General features: G+C 33.9%; 1 protein-coding gene across 7 annotated transcripts in view; it reads right to left on the bottom strand.

Annotated features, from left to right (window-relative positions):
- Positions 1–1,852: 1,852 nt before the first annotated feature.
- HLTF (helicase like transcription factor) overlaps positions 1,853–22,339 on the bottom strand; it is a 54,289-nt gene continuing 33,802 nt past the window's right edge. For 2 of the 7 annotated variants that reach the window (XM_032346060.1, XM_032346083.1), the window contains exons 15-25: positions 21,627–21,770; positions 21,122–21,260; positions 20,312–20,447; positions 18,655–18,834; positions 13,547–13,671; positions 12,901–13,091; positions 10,973–11,098; positions 10,130–10,242; positions 9,625–9,805; positions 6,367–6,447; positions 1,853–4,040 (exon numbers count right to left, since the gene is read on the bottom strand). In XM_032346060.1, coding sequence (XP_032201951.1) covers positions 3,888–4,040; positions 6,367–6,447; positions 9,625–9,805; positions 10,130–10,242; positions 10,973–11,098; positions 12,901–13,091; positions 13,547–13,671; positions 18,655–18,834; positions 20,312–20,447; positions 21,122–21,260; positions 21,627–21,770 — 1,569 coding nt within the window. In that variant the 3' untranslated portion in view covers positions 1,853–3,887. Of the gene's footprint in view, positions 4,041–6,366; positions 6,448–6,739; positions 6,767–9,624; positions 9,806–10,129; positions 10,243–10,972; positions 11,099–12,900; positions 13,092–13,546; positions 13,672–18,654; positions 18,835–20,311; positions 20,448–21,121; positions 21,261–21,626; positions 21,771–22,339 lie in introns of those variants that run through there. The other 5 variants (XM_032346091.1, XM_032346099.1, XM_032346066.1 and 2 more) reach the window with 4 other exon arrangements.

Genomic DNA, 22,339 nt, shown 5'->3' with positions numbered 1-22,339 from the left:
TGCTCTCGGCTCAGGTCATGATCCCAGGGTCCTGGGATTGAGCCCCGCATCTGGCTCTCTGCTCAGCAGGGGCTTGTTTCTCTTCCTCTCTCTCTGCCTGCCTCTCTGCCTAGTTGTGATCTGTCAAATAAATAAATAAAATCTTAAAAAAAAAAACAAAAAAAACCCAAAACCTACAGTGGGGGTGCCTGGGTGGCTCAGTGGGTTGAGACCTCTGCCTTTAGCTCAGGTCATGATCTCGGGGTCCTGGGATAGAGCCCCAAGTCGGGCTCTCTGCTCGGCGGGGAACCTGCTCCCCCTCCCCCTGCCTGCCTCTCTACTTGTGATATCTCTGTCAAATAAATAAAAAATCCTTAAAAAATTTTTTTAAAAAGCCTACAATGTACTAGTAGAAGAATAGCCCTTCCCTCCCCTAACAAAAAAGTAAGTTAAGCATTCAGGAAGCTGTATCCTGGTTAATTTTATCTGCTTTCATTTTTAATTAACTAGAATGCTGAAAACACCACAAACTTACTGAAAATCTTCCTGAAAGTATTCATATCTCTTCTTTAGTAAGTACAGCACATACTTAAGAATATATACTCTTTGAGGACTCTTACTACTCCTTCTGATCACACTAAATATCCTCTTGTAATATTCTAGACTATTTCATGTGAACACATGTCCTACAATTTTTGTTCACCAATCTAAAAAAATCATTTTGACATTTGATAGCCTTCTAAATGAAGTCCTGTAGCCTTAGTTATTATAAAGTTTTTGGACACTTGGCTGAGGTTAATGGAGTGGCCTGTGCCATATATGTTAAATTACAAGCATTATTAAAATTGTGTTCTTTTCCTATAGAAAACAATTTCCATAAAAAGTAGAAATGGATTTAAATTTGTCAGAAAACTCTTGACCAGGAAGGCTGAATAGGGGATTGGAAAAAGATTTAAACATCCTACATTTTAATCAAAAATCCTGATAGTAAATCATTTGCCCTTTCAAATGAAGTAAATTATTGTGGGTTCATATAGAAGACTATTGTCTCTTATTACATACAAGAAATATGAATATATTAACAGGGAAAGAAGACATCTGCTTACAAGTTTTCTAATCAACAGTTTTCCCTTTGAAGTAGGTAGTACTGCAGGGAAGCATCCCAGTCATTATTCACAGTGACCAGTTTCTGGCTCTTCTTACTCACAAGTACTACACAAATGAGGTACCAAATTCCAGAATGTAGAACCTGGTTACTACATACTTCCTAATGAGGGAAAATTGTATTATAACTTTTGCAAGTATTTTATAGCTAATACAGCTAAAAACTTAAGGTTAAACAACTGAGTTATTATTATTAAGCCAAAACTGATACTTGTCCCCGTGTGTTTAATGAATCTTCCAAATTCTAATGAATAGAATTTTGGCAAGTACTATAAAGAAAAAAAACACCAATGCCTTGGATTTCCCCCAACAGAAAACACACACTGCTGTGAAGATGATAATTACATTGGCACTCACTAGTAATAAATTTTCCTGATTTACTCCTTCAATCCTAGATTAGAGCAAAATCTACAATACAGAGTGCTATCTATTAATACCACTACATAGAAGTATTCTTTTTTCCTGGTAGATGAGGAAAATAACTGGAACCAATGTTTTAGAAGATCAAGGCACTTAACTTCAAAATATACACACTCTGTTTTCAAAGCAAATTCAAATTGAGCAAAATAAAGGGCTAAGAATAAACTTGTTACAGTACTTTTTAGGTATTGTCAGTAAACAATTGTGTAAAGTAGGTATCTTCACAGAAGTATGAGATTTATAAAAATTTTCTTCAAGGAAAAAGGCACAAAAATTACGGCATAGAAGCTGATTTTTAAAACTTTATTGATTTTAAAACAAAATCCAGTTTGAACCACAAAATTCAGTTTGAACCACAAGTGGGAATACAATGTCTTCAAGATAACTTCTAAAACTATTACTCTACATAATGATGAAACAGAATTAACAGTAGAGCAGAATACGAACTTTTCATTTTGGTGGTTTATATATATTCTTAGGATGAATTTTAACACCATTTAAGAGGACTGTACAAAAACAGGTATTTTTTTAAATGACTTGCCAAATTTATCATTATGAATGCTTAAAAATGCAAGTCTGTAAATGGGTAAAGAAGCAAGCAAACTTACAGTGAGTTTGCAAGGCTTTGCTTTTGTAAGCAAGAGAAGTGTGTATATTTTTGCTGAAAATTCTTTTTGTATTTAATCTCATGGGAGTATTGGTATATAGAAATCCACATACTGTATTTCATGAGATTTTCATCAACCTGATTTTTTTGTGTGTGAAATGCTAGTTCTACAAGGTAAAGAAATACCCTATTGCTCCTAATGCTAATGGACCAACCCCAATTTCTGTTCCACTCTTACCCATACAGAAAGGTCTGTTGATCTTTTAACCAGCCCTCTGCCTTACCTGCTGCCAAAGAGAAAAAGGGCTGGAAAGATTCTTGCTGTCTAAACCACTGTTCCCTTGGGAGCACAAGACCAAGCACAGGGAGGGGAGAATTTAGCTGTTAACAGATTTAGCACATATCTAGATGTATGCTCTAGAACACAACACTGCCTCCAAGCTCACCTTTAAGTCCTTTCTTAACACTATAAGTAAAATGAAAAGTGTTCTTAAGTCTCCATGGTCAAACAGGAAGCTTCTCCTGTACAGTAATCTTTCTTTGGATTAAAAAATTCCCCTTAAGGAAAAACATCACTAACGTGATTGCCAATGTAGAGCTTGTTTAAATGTGACTCAAAGGGTCATCTAGAATGCCATAACAACTACTGTGTCTGATTATTAACAAGAAAAAGAGGACTAATTTTATAGATAAATGTAGGGTGAAATTACTGAAGTTCCAAAATCAATGTCTGATTCTAAACACCGTAACAAAGAAATTTTTCCATTCAGGATTAAGATGTCTTTAAGAGTTGAAACGATTTTGGAGGTCATCCAGCCCAACTTCCATCCAGATATCACGCCTCTCACATATAGTAGTCTTCTGAATTATAAAAATTTATAAAGTTATTTTTTTAAAAAAAGCTACATAAATAAAAATTATCTCTATATATAGAAATATCTATTCAGCACTTCCATAATTTAAATATTCAAATTAAACTGGGTAGAATTGGTTCCTTCTCACCCCTACAGACTGTATTTACACACTAACACATTGAATTACATTTAAACAATAATAGTACTACTTCACTAAAAATGGAGAAAAATAGTATTCTAACACAGTCCCTAGTATTTTCATAAACATAAAAACTGCAAATTACATATGTGAATTAGATCTCAAACTGTTAAAAAAAAATACATAAGTTAACTTGCTAACCTGGACTTCAGTCTCATTTAAGGTTTGATTCTGGAATGCAAATATGGTTTTTTAAAGTAATAAAATCTCTTGTATATAGTCTACGTATTAACCATTTACAAGGACTGTGAATCCATCACATCACGAATGGAAGGCTCTAGTGATTAATCAGATGTGTCCAACACAGAAAATAACTCTTTATTTGGTCAAAATTATAAAAGGTTTGACCTTATTTGAAATATGAAAAAGCTGAGTACTTGAAAGATATGAAAATACTCAGCAAAGACACTATGAAAAGCTGAATAACAAAGTAACTTTCTCAAAAAATTATTTTAGGCCACAGTATATAACAGAACTTATTGCTATTTGAAATATTAAAAATAGGTTCATATATAGAAGAGATTATCAGTAATACTTTACTAATATAAAATGATACACTTCTTTTAGAAGACATACTCTAGATCTCATTTCTAAAACACTATTTTCTCATTTCCAAAATTTCAGTATATATCTAATCAAACTGACCTTACCAAAATCCCACAAATTATAAATCAATTAAAGTTCTGATTTCATTAATTTTAGCTTGTTTCATTTCATTAGCATTTGTTTTCTTAGTTCCAAAGGCTCCCGCAGCAAGTTCTCTCTTTGTGTTTTGTATTTTCAGCATATTTTCTTCAACAGAATCCTTCACAATGAACTTAAAAAAAAAACAAAAAACTTTTTAGGTCACAGTATTTAAAATCTTCAATAGGAAAAAATGAAAACTTCAGACATGTTGAAATGTTAGTCCACTATAAAAAAAATTTGCTTTCTTACAGTATATTACATAGATTAACCAATTTTGAAAGCTATTAATCTTTATAATACACATAATCTAATATCTAATAATTTTTTTCTCAATATGCAGTAAGCATGTTTAGAATACAGTAGAATAACCAGAGCTGAGCACTGCTTTCCCTCATCACTCATATGGTTTTCTTATATAAAGAATATGGCTGTAAGTCCTTAAGTTACATCTTAAGAACAGCACCAAACCAGCAAACTTTATAGGCAACTCTGTAACTGGAATACTTGCAAGATAAATTTAGCATTATATTTAAATAGCCAAATGAGATTCTCCCAGAAATGCAAGAATGTGCCTTTATCTGGTTTAATTTAAAACATGGAGTAAAGAAAAAAAGACATCTTCTCAACTGATGCTTAAGAAGCATTTCTGATAAAAACCTTGATTAAAAAGAATCTTCATTAACCTATAAATAAATGTCCCTTAATCTTAAGTGTATCCACTGGAAACTTACCAAGAACAATGGAGTCACAATGTAAAACAATAAAAGGAACAGTTCAAGAATTACTACTATGACTACTATTAGTCAACACTGCATAGAGGTCTAGTTACTGTAATAACAATACAACATTACTGAAATACATAAAAGACCAAAAAAAAAAATGAAGACTAAATTCTTGTATGGAAACACTCCTTACTCATAAGGAGTGTTTATATATATTTATAAAAATCATTCTCGAATTAATCATAACTTCAATAAATCCAAAATAAGATTTCTTAAATGAGATCTGGTAACCTAAATCCAAAGCTCAATTTAAGAGTAAGTAATTTTGTATTAACAAATTTCCAAAAAGAAGGGTAATGAGAGCGCACTGCTCTGCTAGATACAAAAGCATACTTTAGAAAACCATAGTAATTTTAATAGTAATGTCCCAGGAATAGGAAAAGAAATCAAAGAAATAGAAACACAAAGTCTGGAAAGAGATTCACATTAACATATACAAATTAGTTTATGATAAAAGTGACATTTCAAATAAGTAGAAAAAAAAGATATACTTAAAATTTTTGAAGCTTTTTCATGAAAAAACACATCCAGTTCAAAGAGTTTGAAATAAACCATTTCTAATGTAACAAATTTAAAATCAGTGTATAAAGGAGTCTTTTACATTATAAAACTATATTTGTACTTTATGAAAACTGGGCAAAAAAACAATTTACTGAAAAAAATATTAACTGACAATAGATTAGTGAAAAATAAATATGCTCAAGGTCTTAGATGTACAGAAATTAAAGGAGCACTTTTCTATTACATAAGAAAAAATTTACATCATTCTCATACATCTTTAAGTCTGTTTAGAAAGCAAAGTTTAAAGAATCCTAAATCCAGAATTTAGTTTTCTTTTTTTTTAAAAGATTTGAGAGAAAGCCCAGAAGAGGGAAGGGGCAGTTGGGCAGAGGGAGAAGTGGACTCCCCACAGAGCAGAGACCCAACACACGGCTGGATTCCAGGACCCTGAGATCATGAGCTGAGCCAAAGGCAGCCGTTTAACTGATTGAGCTACCCAGGTACCCCCAGAATTCTAGTTTTCTTAATCCTGAAGAAGTACTTGCATATAATATAATTCTCATTATGGAACTGTTTTTATTAGCAAAATATTAGACCAGCTAAATTATGATATATCTATATATGATATTAAAAAGAATGGGTTTGTAGAATCATTAAATTCACAAAGTATAAGGGTGGTTGCTGAGGGCTGAGTTTCAAATTGAGATGAAAAAGTTCTAGGGACAGATGATGTTGAAAAATTACACAACGGTGTGAAAGTATGTAATGCCTCTTAAGTGTACACTTTGGATAAAATGGTAAATATTCTGTATGTTTTACTATGTTTATATGTACTTTTATGGTAGTGTACTTACATGGGTGGTTCCCAATATAGACTGTTAAGGGAGCAAAGTATGCTGCAGAATAATAGAGGGCGATCTTACTTACCTTAAGAGACATTTTTAAAGGAGAGACATACACACAAATGAATCTATGTAAACACTGAGAAGGAGACTTTGAATAACATGTAAAATTACTGATAGTAGTTTCCCCTAGAGGAGATTAAAGCTGACCTTCATACTTTGTTCTGCCTAATTCTACTGCAGTCTTTCATAATACTACATTCATGCATTATTTGTATAATCTTAAAAACCTCATCAACCTAATTTTAAAACAGATGGCTTAAAAACTCACTTTTGTGATGATAACTTCTTGCTTCTGTCCAAGTCTATGGCATCTGTCAAAGCACTGATCTTCAGCAGCTGGATTCCAGGCCTAACAAGAATATGATTGCTTTATTACCACCCTGATCTGTGAGTGTTCTGCCCAATTCCTTTCATTTCAGTATTACTCATTCACCTTTTTACGGACTCAAGATTTTTCTGACAGAATTCAGAAACTGACCTAAATGCTCTGGGGGAAAAAAATATACCCCACCCCCAACTATGACAGGCAGGTATTCCTCATTTCACTGCACTGCTTCTAGTATCTAATACAGTGCCTGATACATAGAAAGCAATCACCCAATACACAGCAATCACCCAATGCTTAAGTAATCAAATAGTACCTTTTCCACTTTAAAATTGATCTATGTCTGTTTAACAAAGAAAAAAAAAAGTTACACATCCTTAAATGACTTAATTTATGTCAGAAAAGATGTAATATATTCCATTTATGAAAAAGTGTTCTTCCCTTTTGCTGATCTGTTTATTCTTTTTCTTTCACTTTCTTCCATTTGTTAAATAAAAGCACAAAAAAAGCTTTCAGGAGTAATCAAAATTAAAAATTAAAGGCTTTGTTGATGTAATTTTCTGTATCTATATTTGAATCTGACTTTAAAATTGAACTAAAATAACATTAACTCATTAAATACAAGTATTATCATGGGGACTGTCTTAAAGTGAAGAATGAAACAAGCAAAGAAAAAAGCAAAACGATACAGAGTTCTTCTGTCTAGAAAGACAGGAGTCAAGTGGTTTGGAAATAACTATAATGAACTACCAAGGTTAGCGATCATTAAAATTTTAAACTATGGGATGATTCTTAAAGGATGTTTAGGACAAAGGAAACTTTATACAGCAAAATACCACCTGAAAATGTAACAAAATCGCAAATGCCTATGTTGATGACAAGTTTATAGTGTGATTCATACTTAGGCTGTTATTTTCTTCTGTTTAAAGTTCCACTGATGGATACCTGGGTGGCTCAGTTGGCTAGGCATCTGTTGATTTTGACTTGGGTCATATCCTGGGGGTCGTGAGACTGGGCCCCACATCTGGCTCTGTGCTGAGTGTAGAGTCTCCCTCCCCATCCCTAGCTCTTAAAAAATAAAGTTCCCATGAGCTCTAGAGAAAAGGAGATTTTACTATTATTGTAATTTAAGTATTGGGTGATTTTTCATATTTCATATTTCATAGTCAGATTTTAAGAATATACTTAGCTTACGATTTTCTAAAAGTATCACATTTTATGTATATTCTGTATTTCATGATTTAATACATATTGAAATTGTTATTACCAAGAGCCCAGGTACACGTTCCTTTCTGTTGTCTTCTATTTTATCAAGGAACATTCTAGTGAGCGGCAATATATATCTAGTATGACTACCAAGAGTCAAAATTTTTTTTTAAGTAGGCTCATGCCCAGCATGGACCCCAATACAGGGCTTGAACTCAAAACCCTGAGATCAAGAGTAAAATGCTTAGCCAACTGAGCTACCTAGGTACCCCTACCAGGGATCAAATTTATCTCATGATAATATAAAACTGATAGCTTCCATTTTCAGCAGTACTGATGAAGGAAGGTAATTAACTTTATCAAAAGACCAAAACTAAATATTTAAAATACATCTTAACTCTAATGCAACATCCCATGGAAAGGTAAAATATTTTCATGAATAAAGTTTTTTTGATTTAATCTTATTTTCCTGGGAAAATTTTAAAGGTAGAAACATTTGAAGCGTTCAATGAAAATTTACTATGAACTGCTAAAACATTCTAGCAGTTTTTTTTTAACTACCAAAGAGTATAGTCTGTGATTGACTTTATAATACTATATTTGGTATTGACAACCTTTTCTGTATCAGATACTAAGATTATAACAAAAGAAGCAAGTAATTTGGGAATTTGTCCAAAAATCATATAAGATTATCATCAGGTTAGTTAATATAACTTAATATGTAATTACAATGACTTTTTTTTATAATAACCATAAAATATTAAAACTCTAGCAAAGATTTAAAACTTCATCCACAGAACTAAGGCAAGAAAATACAATAGATCACTGCCATCCATAACATCAGTATGAAATCTGTGAATGTTAAAATGTGGTTCTGTTCGGCACTTCACTTGGGGAGGTTACCCCCAGCTGAGCAAAAAGGCCTTGGTAATGGGTGCATGCATGAACTAGCTAGCCTAATCAGAATAACTCAAATTTGTATCTCAGTGAACTATGTTAACGAAATTTTCTGAATTTCAGGTAGCAAGCTAAAACTACAAATCTTAAATCTGTCAATCACAGAAATAGCAAATAGGGTTGCCTCTGGCCCTGACACAGTAACCCAGTGCGAATTAGAAACTGAATTGAATTACTCCAGAGTGCCTACAGCACTATGTGCTGTTAGAAGAAGGTGCTGCTCTATATATGCTTCTCTTAGGTCAGTTCGGTGAATAAAGTTCAGAATGAATTTTAGCTCCCACTCTACAGCTAGATCTGTATTGTACAACTACAAGTGATCTGTATTAGATGCTAAAATTTATCCAAAATGTTCATTAATGGCATTAGTTTCTAAAACTGTGATGCTGGACCAACTCCACCTGAATCACCTATGATCTTTATAAAAATGCAGCTTCCTGGGTCTCATCCAAGAACTCCTTAATCTCTGAGCACAGAGGTGAGAAATTGTATTTTACCTAATTTTTTGCACATTAAAACAGACCATTAAAATCACGACGGTAACTACTTTGTCTACCTTGTTTATAGCCAGATTCCTGGTGCCTGTAAGACTCCCTGACACAATGCAGGATTCACATTATTTGTTGGCCAAATGAATGAAACCACTACACTTTCTATTAGTTAATAGAAACTAATTTTATATATGGAAGCAGAAAACCACAGAAATTAAGAACATGGAATCCTGGTTTGCATATTACTGCATGAGGTTGGGCAAGTTATTTTATTTCTCTCTGCTTCAGAGAAGTAAAAATAAGGACAATAATAAAATAAGGACAATAATAAAATCTCATAAGGATCCACCCTAGAAATATCCTAGGGATATTGTGCGAATTTCAGTTGGTGTACGTAAAGCACTTAAAGCCCTCATTACACATTTACTAAGTTACTATTTTTACCAAGAATTTTCACAATCAGTTAAAACTATGATGGTATTTACCAAATAGTTTATTTTTTTTTTAAAGTTTAATAACATACCAAAAAGTCTACAGAACTACTTACTGGATCCATTAAAAACACTCGAGAAGCTGCAGAAAGATTCAGACCAACTCCACCTGCTTTTAAGGATAGAAGCATTATGGTTGGAGATCCTGCTTCAGTGTTTTGAAAACACTGAATTGATTCAACTCTTTTCTTCTGTGCCATGGAACCATCCAAACGAGTAAACACAAATCCAGAGGCTCTGTGGAGGGACAAAAAAGACAAGTAACACTTTCCATTTGATTTAAAAAAATGTAAGTAATTACAAATCTGTTCATTCAACCAATTCTTCTACTCATTTGACAAATATATACTAACCCATCTACTAACATGTCATGCTCTGCTCTTTTTTCTGATAAAGTCAGGACTAAATCTTTAAAATCCTATGCTCCCAGGCAATATTCTTTATTGTGATTCTGTCATTTTCGATAGATGAAATGAATATAACTGGTAAAACATTTTTTGCTAACCAAATCAAAACACACAAAATCCTTTCACTCAAAGTGAGAATCAATATTGAATTTACCTGAGTGGTGTTTCAATTAAAGACAGGAATGTTGTAAACTGAGAAACAACTAAACTTTTTATGTTGGGATTCTTCTTTCTTAAGTCAATCAGTGCATGCATTAGAGCATTAATCTGAAAAAAAAAAAAAATGAGGACACCCATTAGATTCTATTTTGAATAGGCAAAATACAAACAACTTTTTTTAAATTAGGAAAAGAACGTTCCTGCCCCATTATTTCTCTAAAATGCCAAAGTCAAAGAAAACTAATGTTTTTAAAACCTAAGATTGAAACAATGCACTCAAACTGAAGCTCCTTTCCTCTCAAACTCACCACTAGATATAAAAACGTTAACACCCACAGAGTATATTCTTTTTTTTTTTAATATTTTATTTATTTATTTGACAGACATAGATCACAAGCAGGCAGAGGCAGGCAGAGAGAGAGGAGGAAGCAGGCTCCCTGCTGAGCAGAAAGCCGGATATGGGGCTCGATCCCAGGACCCTGGGATCATGACCTGAGCCGAAGGCAGAAGCTTTAACCCACTGAGCCACCCAGGCACCCCCAGAGTATAATATTCTAACGATAGGGTTAAAAGCAGAATTATTTTAAGACATGGTACCCTTTTAAAAAGAAAAAAAAATTATATTAATTAGAGGGGGGAGAAAGAGCACAGTGGGGACAGGCAGAAGGAGAGAGAGAAGGAGCCTCCCCACTGAGCAGGGAGCCTGACATAGGGCTCGATCCCAGGACCTGAGCTGAAGGCAGAGGCCCAACTGACGGAGCTACCCAGGTGCCCAAGACATGGTATCCTTTTATAAATGTAAAACAAATACTCAAATATTTGCCCATGTGCATTTTACCTTTGAACTAGATGTCCATTCCATATTAGACTTTTTCTCAGTGTCACATGCCAATTCTTCTGGAGGGCATTCTAATAAATTGTCTCCATGTATATCATTTCTGCACAAAGGACATTTAGCATGTGGCTGTATAAAAGTGAGATATAAGTAAGGTTTATCAGAGGAAGAAATATAAATTTCCCTAAAATTTTCAAAAAGATGATAAATTCTATATCCTTAATAGCTAACGCTTTCTTAGACTTTTTATTAGATTCATCCATTTAAGATAAATTTGTACATGCTGAACTCCAGGCAGATTCCTATGTGTTAAGTGGGACTGGGTAAAAAAGGGAGCTAAAGTATGGTATGTGATCTTGACTAACAGCAGGAACTTCAAACAAGTATTATAATACAATTTGCTCTGGAACATGGTCTGAACTCCAGAGGTCCACTTATAGTGGGATTTTTTTCAATAAATATAGCATAGTACTTATATATGATAATATATATTATATATAGTATATACAAATATATATATATATATATATATATAGAGAGAGAGAGAGAGAGAGAACAATATAAATGGATATTCTCTTATCATTTTAGTATTTTCTCTAGCTTACTTTAAGAATATCACATATAGGGGCACCAAGCTGGCTTAGCTGGGAGGAGCATGCAATTCTTGATCTTGGGGTCATGAGTGTGAGCCTTACATTGGCTGTAGAGATTACTTAAATAAAAACTTCAAAGAGTAAATACCACATATAACATAAAAATATGTGTTAACTGTTATTGGTAAGGCTTCTAGTCAACAGTAGACAGAAGTTTTATAGGAGTCAAAAGTCATATGCAGATTTTCAACTGCACAGGGGGTTGGCACCCCTAACTCCTACATTGTTTATGGTGAACTGTACTATTTGCAGACAAATAAAGAAACCATGAGTAACAGTATCTTGAACCTAACTACAATACAGCACACTATTTGGAACGGTTTTTTAGAAGAAAAAAATATCCTTCTTAATGGCTTATAAAGCTGGTGTAGACCTGTTAAATCCTATCAGACTCATTCAAAGCAGTATTTGTTGTGTCCATTTGTACCAAGACATGCTAATATGTCCTACATTACTATATACCAAATACCGTTACCAAAAAAAAAAAAAAAAAAAATCTGAAACTGAAACAATGTCAAAAGTATAGTGCCGTTACCTTTAGGGAGCAGGGAGAAGGTAACTGATTAGAAGGGGACACAAGGAGACCAGGATAGTAGTCACATGGATGTATTTACTTCATAATTCACTCAACTGTACAATCATGACTTGTGCATTTTTTTCTATACGTATGCCAATGAAAATATTTAAAAACAAACAAATACACCTCTACCTCTGCTGAAGAACTGCTTAAAGGATTATTCCACTTCAAAAAATTATACCATACATATGAATCCAGGCCTACCTTATCCAATAAACAAGTGAGACAATTAAGCCCTTGAATATGGTGAAGCCAAACTGAGATATTTTCTATGTTTACAATATCACCAGACTTTGAACACTTAAGTTAAAAAACCATGCATATTATCTCAGTAATTTTTATGTTTTAGATAAATTAGATAAAAATGTCATTAACTTCATCTCTTTCTACTAGAAAATTTAAAATTACCTTTGTGTCTCACATTATTGATCTATTTATTAGACAGCAATGATCTTACCAACAGAACTAGGATACTAACTGATCATGCCTCTAAAAGTGCACTGTCTTTTCATGTTTAAAAGAGCTTAATTATAAGAAATATATCAATATGAAATACTGACATACATAATTAACCATAAAACATGCACTGGTAAATCCAAGTGCAAAACTCTTTAGTTGTTGGACTTAGGTTTCATTACACTCAAGAATAACTAGTGTACCACTCTGTCAAACACTGAATATGTACCTAGTACAAAACTAACCTGCTCATTCTGAATGACTTGGCAAATACAGGGTTTACAAAAGACATGCGCACAATGTGTTATGACAGGAACTGTTAAAGAATCCAAGCAAATTGCACATTCTTCATCAGAACCTGAGCTCAGAATTAACTTCATCTTCCTTATTAACTTTTTCCGTAGTTCCTCAGGTGTATCATTTCCTAGAGAAAAGGCTGAAAAATTAATATCACAGCAAGATTTGTAATATGATTAGACAAGTTCATCTTATATAGAGAAAAGTTTTACTTGGGTAGTCTTTATTTAGGCTTCCTTTATCACAGGAGACAAACATGATTTAAATTTAAAGAAAATTCAGAAGCTGAAATAGTAGCTAACCCACGTAATGCATCTTACACAAAAGCATCATTACAATCTGCACATACTACCACAGAAAAAAAGGCAGATCCAATTTGAAACAATCACCTAAGAGTATAACTGGAAGACACCTGGAAGACATCACTATTATTCCATTTCATTGCTAAGAATTTGTGAGTATATTCCACTTACGTCCTATCCTAAAAACAATGTCCATTTGACAAATAAGACACTATAGGCCATACAAAAAATTTCATTCTGATTTAAATATTCTTGACAAATATAATAGTGTAAACAAATCACATCTACTTACCTGAGGGACCACTGGAAGACACTGCATTTGTAAGAAGGTGAGTATGACAACAAATCTGCCGCAATCTAAGCAAAAGACCCAGGACATCTGCATAGTGCGCAAGGACAGTGCCTTCATTAAAATACCTAGGGGTAAAAAATGTTAAATATTATGAAGGCCTCTAAATATCATTCCCTATTCTAAAACGGTGGAATAAAAATGGCATTGTTCTTTTCTCTGGAAATCACGTCAAAACTATCTTTAATGAAACCACAAGAGACTGTAACCATAAAGCAATATATATCAGAAATGGCTGCCAATTGCAAAAGAAGTTGGATAGGAAGATGCTGAGAGACAGGACTCCAGATCTCAAACAGACCTGCCAGAGAACAATTCTTCAAAATAGATGGCAAGCCCTGAAGGTAAAATCAACATCCTTCATGTGCAAAAACAAAACCAGGGTGCATGGCTGTGGTCTGAACTTACATGGACAAGTTTTACATCGAGGCTAGAAGGCAAGCTAACTAAGGAAACATAGCAAACCTACTGTGTTTTCAGAAAAGATTATAGGCACTAGAGTCCACATTATAAAGAACCCTACAGCTTCTGATCTTTGTTGTGTAAGCACGAATAAAACCTGAAACAACTCAGCTACAACCCTGAGACATAATTAACAAGGATACTTCCTATTAGTCTGGGACACGCTATGCCTTCTCACCCCATTCATATTAACCTCTTGCAAATAACTAAGCCAGAACTCAAGATACTCAAATATAAGTAATAATCAGCAAAGAGCAATGGAGAACAAATGGCAGTGAAAGAATATTCATCAAAAAATGCTGCCATAAAGCAAATAAAAATTATGAGCAAGGATACTGCCATGATTTACCATCACAGCGAAATAACAGAGATGAAAAATGAGCTGGTACAGCTCAGTAGTGTAAAAGAGAAAAGTGAACCATCAGAAAAATGAAAGCCACACTGAAACCAGCATAAAAGAGACAAACCACTGTGAAAAAAAAAACGTGGTCAACATAAGAGATAAAAAGAAAAACAAAAACATAAGAATAAAATTTTACCTATGGAACAAAGAACATCCTACACACATGAAGATAAAATAATGGAAAACATTTAAAGAAAACCTGATAGGAAAGGGAGTGGGGTGGGGTGGGGGAATCCAGATTTAAATGGTATATGTTTCCAGAAAAATAAAATAAAATCAGGGTTTTCTTGGGGCGCCTGGGTGGCTCAGTGGGTTAAAGCCTCTGCCTTCGGCTCAGGTCATGGTCCCAGGGTCCTGAGATCAAGCCCCGCATCAAGCTCTCTGCTTGGCGGAGAGCCTGCTTCCCCCCTCTCTCTCTGCCTACTTGTGATCTGTTAAATAAATAAATTTTTAAAAAATAAATAAATAAAAATCAGGTTTTTCAATAGAAGTACACCAGAACAATGACAGTACAGGCTTCTGAAGGAAGAATGGATGATTCAAATACTATATACTAAGTCTATCACATACTTAAATATATTAAAGCAATCGAAAAAGTACAGCTTAATGATTAGGAGCACAGACTCTAGAGCTAGGCTAAGTTCAAAACCTGGCTTTGCCAATTTAACTGTGAAGCTTTGGGTAGGTTTCTTAACCTTTCTTAACTTCAGCTGCTTCATCTTTAATGGTGGCATGGTAATAATACATACCTCATAGGACTGTTGTATTAAAAGAAGCTAATACATGGAAAATACTTAGAATAGTGTCTGGATTATGGTAAGTAATATATCTGTATGTGTGTGTGTATATGTGTGTGTGTGTGTGTGTATATATATATATACATACACATACTAGTAATATTAGTATATTATTAGAATATGTATCCTATACATATTAGTAATACTATGTCAACAATTCTAAATAATCAACAGTATAAAGGGGCAATATAATATAAAGGTTGAACTTATAAGCTCTAGAACCAAACTGCCTGAATTTAAATACCAGCTGTCATTCACCAGCTGTGCAACACAGTACAAGTTTCTAAACTACTCTGTGCTTCAGATTCATCTTTAAAATGTGGGTAATCCTTGTGCTGACTTTTTAAGATTACTGTTAACTAATACGTATAAAAGCACTTAGGGGGCTCGTGGATGGCTCAGTCTGTTAAGTGTCCAACTCTTGGCTTAAGTTCAGGTCTAAGCTCAGGTCATGATCTCAGGGTCCTGAGATCCACCCTGTGTTGGGTTCTGTTCCCAGAGGATTACTTGAGATTCTTTCTCCCTTGCCCTCTGCCCACCCCCCCACTAGCACTTGCATTAAATTTAAAAAAAAAATTTTTTTTAAGATTTTATTCATTTATCTGAGAGCACAAGCAGGGGGAGTGGCAGGGAGAGGGAGAGGGAAAAGCAGGCTCCCGGATGAGCAAGGAGCCCAACGCAGGGCTCAATTCCAGGACCCCAGGGATCACTACCAGAGCTGAAGGCAGACACCTAACTGAGCCGCCACCCAGGTGCCCCTAAATAAATAAAATCTTTAAAAAACACATATAAAGCACTTAAATAAATGCATTAACACCTAAAAAGTGCTCAGTAAATGTTACTAAATGTACTACGTATTAAAAAGAATAAAAATAACCTATTTTCTAAGGTTTCAATAAAGTTATTCTTCTCAAACTTTTCAAACAGAATAACCTTTACAAACAGTCTATTCCCTGGCATGGTCACTTATTACACTAATTAGTCAGCACTTCAGTTTAACAAATCCCTTTTGAGTACCAGATAATTAGAGCAGAAGCCTCCTCCAACCTCACTAGCCATTCCTGTCTTGTTAGACCTGTTCTCCAACTTCACTCATTCTTGGTGATCTCATCCAGTTTCATGCTTTAACTAACCATCAGGTGACTAACCACAGGTGACTTTCAAATTTACATCAAGAACATTCCATGAACTCTAACCTTGTATCTAACTCCACTTAGATTTCTAAGACATCTCCACTTAGAAATCTCAGAGGCCATCATGCAATCAATGGGCCCAAAACTGAACGGATCTTCCCTGAAAAAAACCTCTGTTCCTCCCATAGACCTAGTTCTGCAAATGGTAATTCCAACCTTCCAGTCACACTTATGTGAAAAATCATGCTGTTACCTTTGACTCCTCTCTCTCACTCCCCATACCACATCAGTCAGGAAGTTCTGCTGGCTTTATAACAGAACCCAACTGTTTTTCACCCCCTTCATCACTACTACTACTGTAGTGAACACCATGATCTCTTTCTTTATTGCCATTCATCCCTATTTATGCCCTTACTGCTAGAATATCAATCTTAACACAGCAGCCAGTGATCCTTTTAAAATATAAATAAGATTATGTCACTCTCCTGGGTTAAAACCCTTCAAAGTTTTCTAATCTAATAAAAAGTAAAATCCAAAGTCCTTGAAATATGTGCAATGCCTTATGAAACTGTCATGTACTCCCACTCCAATCTCTGACATCATGAGATCCTGCTCATTATTACCCAGCAACACTTCCCTCTTTGCTGTTCTTCAAGCTCACTGAATATTCTTTCAACTCAGAGGCTTTACACTTGTGGCTCCCTCTGCCTGAAATGTCTCCTAACTCCACTCTCTTTTTAGATCTTTTCCCACATAGACTCTTCTCAGTAAGGTCTTCACCATTTTCCATTCCTTTTCTCTGCTTTAATTTTTTTCCATCAAATTTTATTTTTTAAAATTGTCTGTTCTCCTCCGTTAAAATATAAACTCCTTGAGGGCAGAGATTCTTGTCTGTTTTTTTAATGCTATATCCCAATATGTGTTACACAGGCACATATTACATTTTGGTTGACAGAATGAATATGAAGAAAATTTCAAACACCACTGAGATTTTGAACTCTGAAATCACTTGCTTAGTTAGAACAATCTTTTTCAATCTAATTCCTGTTAAAACTGCTTTGTATTCTAGTGAAGTTTTTAAATTTGAAGATTCCCCTATTTTCTCTGCCCTCTTCTGCCTTCACTTCTACCCATTCTGGTGCATGGGCACTCACATCGAACATGTTCTTGCCTCAACTAGAATTTCTTACCTTCTACCAATCCCCAATCCCTTTATTATCTACTTCATAATTCCTATTCCCAAGATTTCACGTGCTGTTTGGAAAGTCGTATTGACTTCTACATATATCCAATATTACAGAAAGCCTATTAAGCCCACATTAAGAACCTTACAACTTTTTAGAATGGCTGTAATCCTGTGATCTTCCTTAACTTCCCATCACCTTTCCCTGTAGATACCCTTGCCTTATATTTCACTGACTGTACTCTTTACAACCCACTAGGCTTCATTTTTCTCCACCAATTTGCTTTATTCTCTTCTCTATCTGTAGTCTCTTCCATGGTCTCTCCTCAAAGCAGTTTACCCAAATAAAATGCAAAAAAATTGATAGAGCAACCAACTATCAGTCCTATGTACCAGTCTTACTTTCTTCTTCCTTCTGCAAACGTCATGAAAAATGGTCTCACCCTACCTACTGCTGCTACTTCTTTGTGGTCCACACCTCAGTATTCTGGTGAAACTATGCTAAGAGTTTATACCGGTAACTTCTGAATCACCAAATTAAACAGCTTTTCTAAGTCTCTAATAGTATCATGTGATACTATTAACCATTCCCTCTTTCTTGACTATGCTTTCATGGGATTCTCCCAACAGTTTACTTTTCTTACTAATTCTGTTCTTCACAGAATCTTCTATGGTAATTTCTCTTTGTTTTCCTATTTCTTAAATATGGGCATTCCCCAAGGTTTTGTTCCTTAAATAGGTTTATTATCTCTCGCTATATGTACTTTTCTCAATGTTTGTATCTATTCCCCTGATAGCCAGGAATAGAAGCAAGCAAGGTCTTCTCACTAGCCACTCAGAACTTGCCACTTCATGTAAACTTTTAATTTTTTCCTAACTTAAGGAATTACTCACCTGTAAATTATAATACTATTTCATTTACTTCAACTAATTTGTAAAAAGAAATTTAAATCAAGAGGCAAGTTATCTTTCTGTATACTTCAGACTTTCCTAACATTTCTAAAAAATACTATTCAGTTAAATTGGAAAGAAAATAAAAATTATTTTCTAAAATAGCTTTCTTTTTTCCATACCTTCCAATAGTAGCTCTGCCCTCATTTTTCACAGACTGATAAATTTTTCTTTCTTCATCTGAAAGTGTAATGTGCTGAATAAATACTTTACGTTCTGGTAACTCCAAAACAGGTTTTCCTTTGATTTTGCTTGTCTTTGTTCTTCTTAGGGTAATATTTTTAATTAGGGATTGTAAGCGCCTAAGTCAAAATAAAATAAATAATTACATAACCTTTTATTTCTATATAAGTTGATTCAACAAGAACAAAAAAGAATAATATATCACTACTATTTAAGAAGCAAAGTCACGTTTTTTTTTTAAAAAGATCCCTTTGTTTTGAGTCTTATCCAATCTGATAATCAGACATATATTCTACCAATAGAAAAATATAACAATAATGCATTCATTGCCCTCAATTCAGTACCTGTCACAATTTAATCTTCTTTTATCCTGTCTTTATTTTTCTTAGCTTCTCCTTCTTTTTGTTCTATTCATGAACTTATTTCTCACTTCTGTCAACTATATCACCTAATATTCAACATTCACATTCTTAAGTACTTACACAAAGTACAAGGCATTATACTAAATATCATAAAACAAATATGTGGAAAGATCTTATCTTCAAAAAAATTTTTCAGTAATATAAAAACCGAAGTACAAAAATAATTTTTACAAAGATGCCAAAAAAAATTCAAACATGATGTGACAGTTCAGAAGAGGGAGAAATGCCTTCTGGGTTCTACAATCTTTACACTGCCTTCTCAACATCAGAAAAAAAGGAGGCACATCAATTCTTTAATAGAAAGAAAGGTTTTTAAGGAAAGGTTTTTCCTAACACTGAAATATAAATACAATTTCCTAAATTAGAATTTACACAGTTGATTCTGAGAATCAAGCAGACAGTTCTGTAAACTAGGTTGGTGGCTGTTGAACCTTTTTCGCTATAACCACAATAAGAAACACATTTTATTCCATCCAGCAAATACATATATATAAACACATACACATGTAACAGAAACCTTTCACAAAATAATGTGTGACAATTTAAATTTCTTTAAATCTTCTACTATTTCATTTTCTTTTATAATGTTTGATGCCATCTTTATAATGATTTTACGACCTGCTAATGGATCCCAAACTCTAAAAATCACTGCTCTAGGCAAAAACCTTAAGCCACATATTAGCCAGTACCCTGTGAAATAGCTACCATACCAAGCTAAATTTCATTTATCTGTCTCCATGAGAAACAACTTTCTTCCTTAAACTCTTATGGATGCCAGTGTATGTCATACCATTCAATTACCACTATATAAAAGCTATATAAGTTGTGAAAATTTAATGCACATTAGATCCTCAGAGCATACAGTTTTTCCTGTCATTGTTTAATTAATTAATGGTGATTTCAAGGGCAACAGCAACACACAAAGACTACAAAGCTCTGCCTTTCCTTTCTGTTTGGCTAAAATCAAAGAAAGGTGAGGCTTATGTTTAGTGGTAGTTAGAAATCCTTGTATCCCGAAACAAGAATCACTAGGCTCTGAGAGCCAAAGACATTAAGCTACAAATGCTCTTGGAAGAAAGCCAACAGTGAAGTTAAAATAATAAAGTGACAATTGGTTCAAGCTGCTTACAGTTATTTGTTGCCAATATTAATCAGTTTACATGAGATTACTTACCTAAGTCCTCCTTCATCTCCCATTGTGACAGGACGTTGTATTGTTCTATGCCACCATTCTCTATCAAGAAACGGTTTCAGTTTTAAGAAGGAAAGAAGAGACCACAAGTCCTTTAAAGAATTTTGAATCGGAGTACCTAAAAATAACAGAAAACTGTTGTAACTCTATAGTGTATCCATTCAGAATATTCATCTCACCCAATCAGAGGAAACAAGAGTTGAAAATGGGCATTCTGCACCAAGAACACCCACTCACTATCAAGGTATAACTATAATCCATTGTTAAACATATACGTAATCTCAAAATGAAGTTTTGCTATAATTTTTGCTCTCACCTGCCATACTAACAAAGAAAAAGACCATAGGTCCAGTAAATTCAACTTTCTCCTTATCCAAGAACATTTGTTTATTTGATTTTAAATCAGCAGTACTAGCAAGAAGGAAAAATGAATCTGAGTTTACACTGTCTTCCCCATGTCCTAGTAGAGGTGTCACAAGTAGCAAACAGGCCTGGCTTCAAGATAAGAAACAGAGAAATCAAAATTCTGATTGGAGAATTTAAGTGTTTAATGAATTTTCAAAGTTCAAAAAAAAAGTCTAGTGATTTATTCCATAAACTGACTATAATTCAAATGTTGCCACAGCATAGGCAACTGTGAAAAACAAGTCAAAATACTTTATTAAAAGACTTTCATGATTAATTATGGACAAACTTTATATACATGTGAAGTTTACAAAGTTACCTCACTAAAACTTACTTAATGATACATATTTGAGAATTAATTTTTTAAAAAAAACGTAACATTTTTACCTGTTAATACCCATCTTCTTTCTGCTTCTAAATCAAGTACAGCTTTTGTCTGCTGAGCATTCGGATTTCGGATGGCATGTCCTTCATCCAGGATCACTCTTAGCCACCTTATGCTATGTAATGGACTATCACCTTTAGTCTGAAATAAATGTTTCATGTGAATTAAAAAACACAGGAAAGTAAAATGGTACACTTCATGTAATTTGGTAAACACAAATTATTATTCTTTAATATCAACACCCACTAGGTGGGAGACAGTGCTTTGAGCACTATATACATACATCATTAAATGCCCAAAAGCTTATGAAGTATTATTTACTCCTATTTTACAGATGAGAAAACTGAAGCACCAAGGCTGGGAAGTATGTTGCTCAAAGGACCACAGCTAGGAAACAGCAGGGCTACCATTTAAACCTAGAATTTAAAGTCTGAATTTTAGAACACTTTTGAAACCTGAAGCTTACTTCTTACATTCAACTTCTGAAATGAGTCTCGGTATACTTACTCCGTAGTCATGAGTTAAAATGTTGTATGTAGTCAAAACAATATCCTGTTTTGAAAGCAAGGCTGGGTCTCTTATACGATCAGGACCATAATAAACATAAAAATTCAAGTGCACATCTGCTTTTATATGTTGTCCAAACTGGTCCTAGAAGAAAATTAGAAATATTTAGAATAATAAACAGATAAATAAGAAATAACTTAAAAAGTTTGATAAACTACTGTCCTGTACACAGATCACTACTAAAATTACATAAAATCAAGTTTCCTACAATCTAAGCTAAATAACAATAGTAACAATACTAATTATTATCTTGTCAGGAAAATGGATATATATGCAGAAATAATACATTACATACATTTTGCTTAACCCTACCAATGAGCAGCCACTTCACTTTTAGGAGGAAAAATAACCAAATTTCTTTAAAACTGTAATTATTTTTTTTAATTTAGTATTTTAACAGATCGGATCTTTAATGCTTCTAGTTAGTAAAGTTTGTAAAATCAAAATTAAACTGTAAAAGAACAAGCAATATTTTCAAGAATGTAGGCAGAGATTCAAGATAGTATCCACTTTCATTCATTTATCACAGACTTACTATTTACCAGGTTATCAACAGAAAGGTAGTAAAGCTAAAAAGAAAAATAAGACCTGGGGGCGCCTGGGTGGCTCAGTGGTTTAAAGCCTCTGCCTTCGGCTCAGGTCATGATCCCAGA

The sequence above is a fragment of the Mustela erminea genome, chromosome 1 (assembly GCF_009829155.1).
Source record: "Mustela erminea isolate mMusErm1 chromosome 1, mMusErm1.Pri, whole genome shotgun sequence".
NCBI lineage: Eukaryota > Metazoa > Chordata > Mammalia > Carnivora > Mustelidae > Mustela > Mustela erminea.
This window is presented reverse-complemented; position numbering and strand designations above follow the sequence as displayed.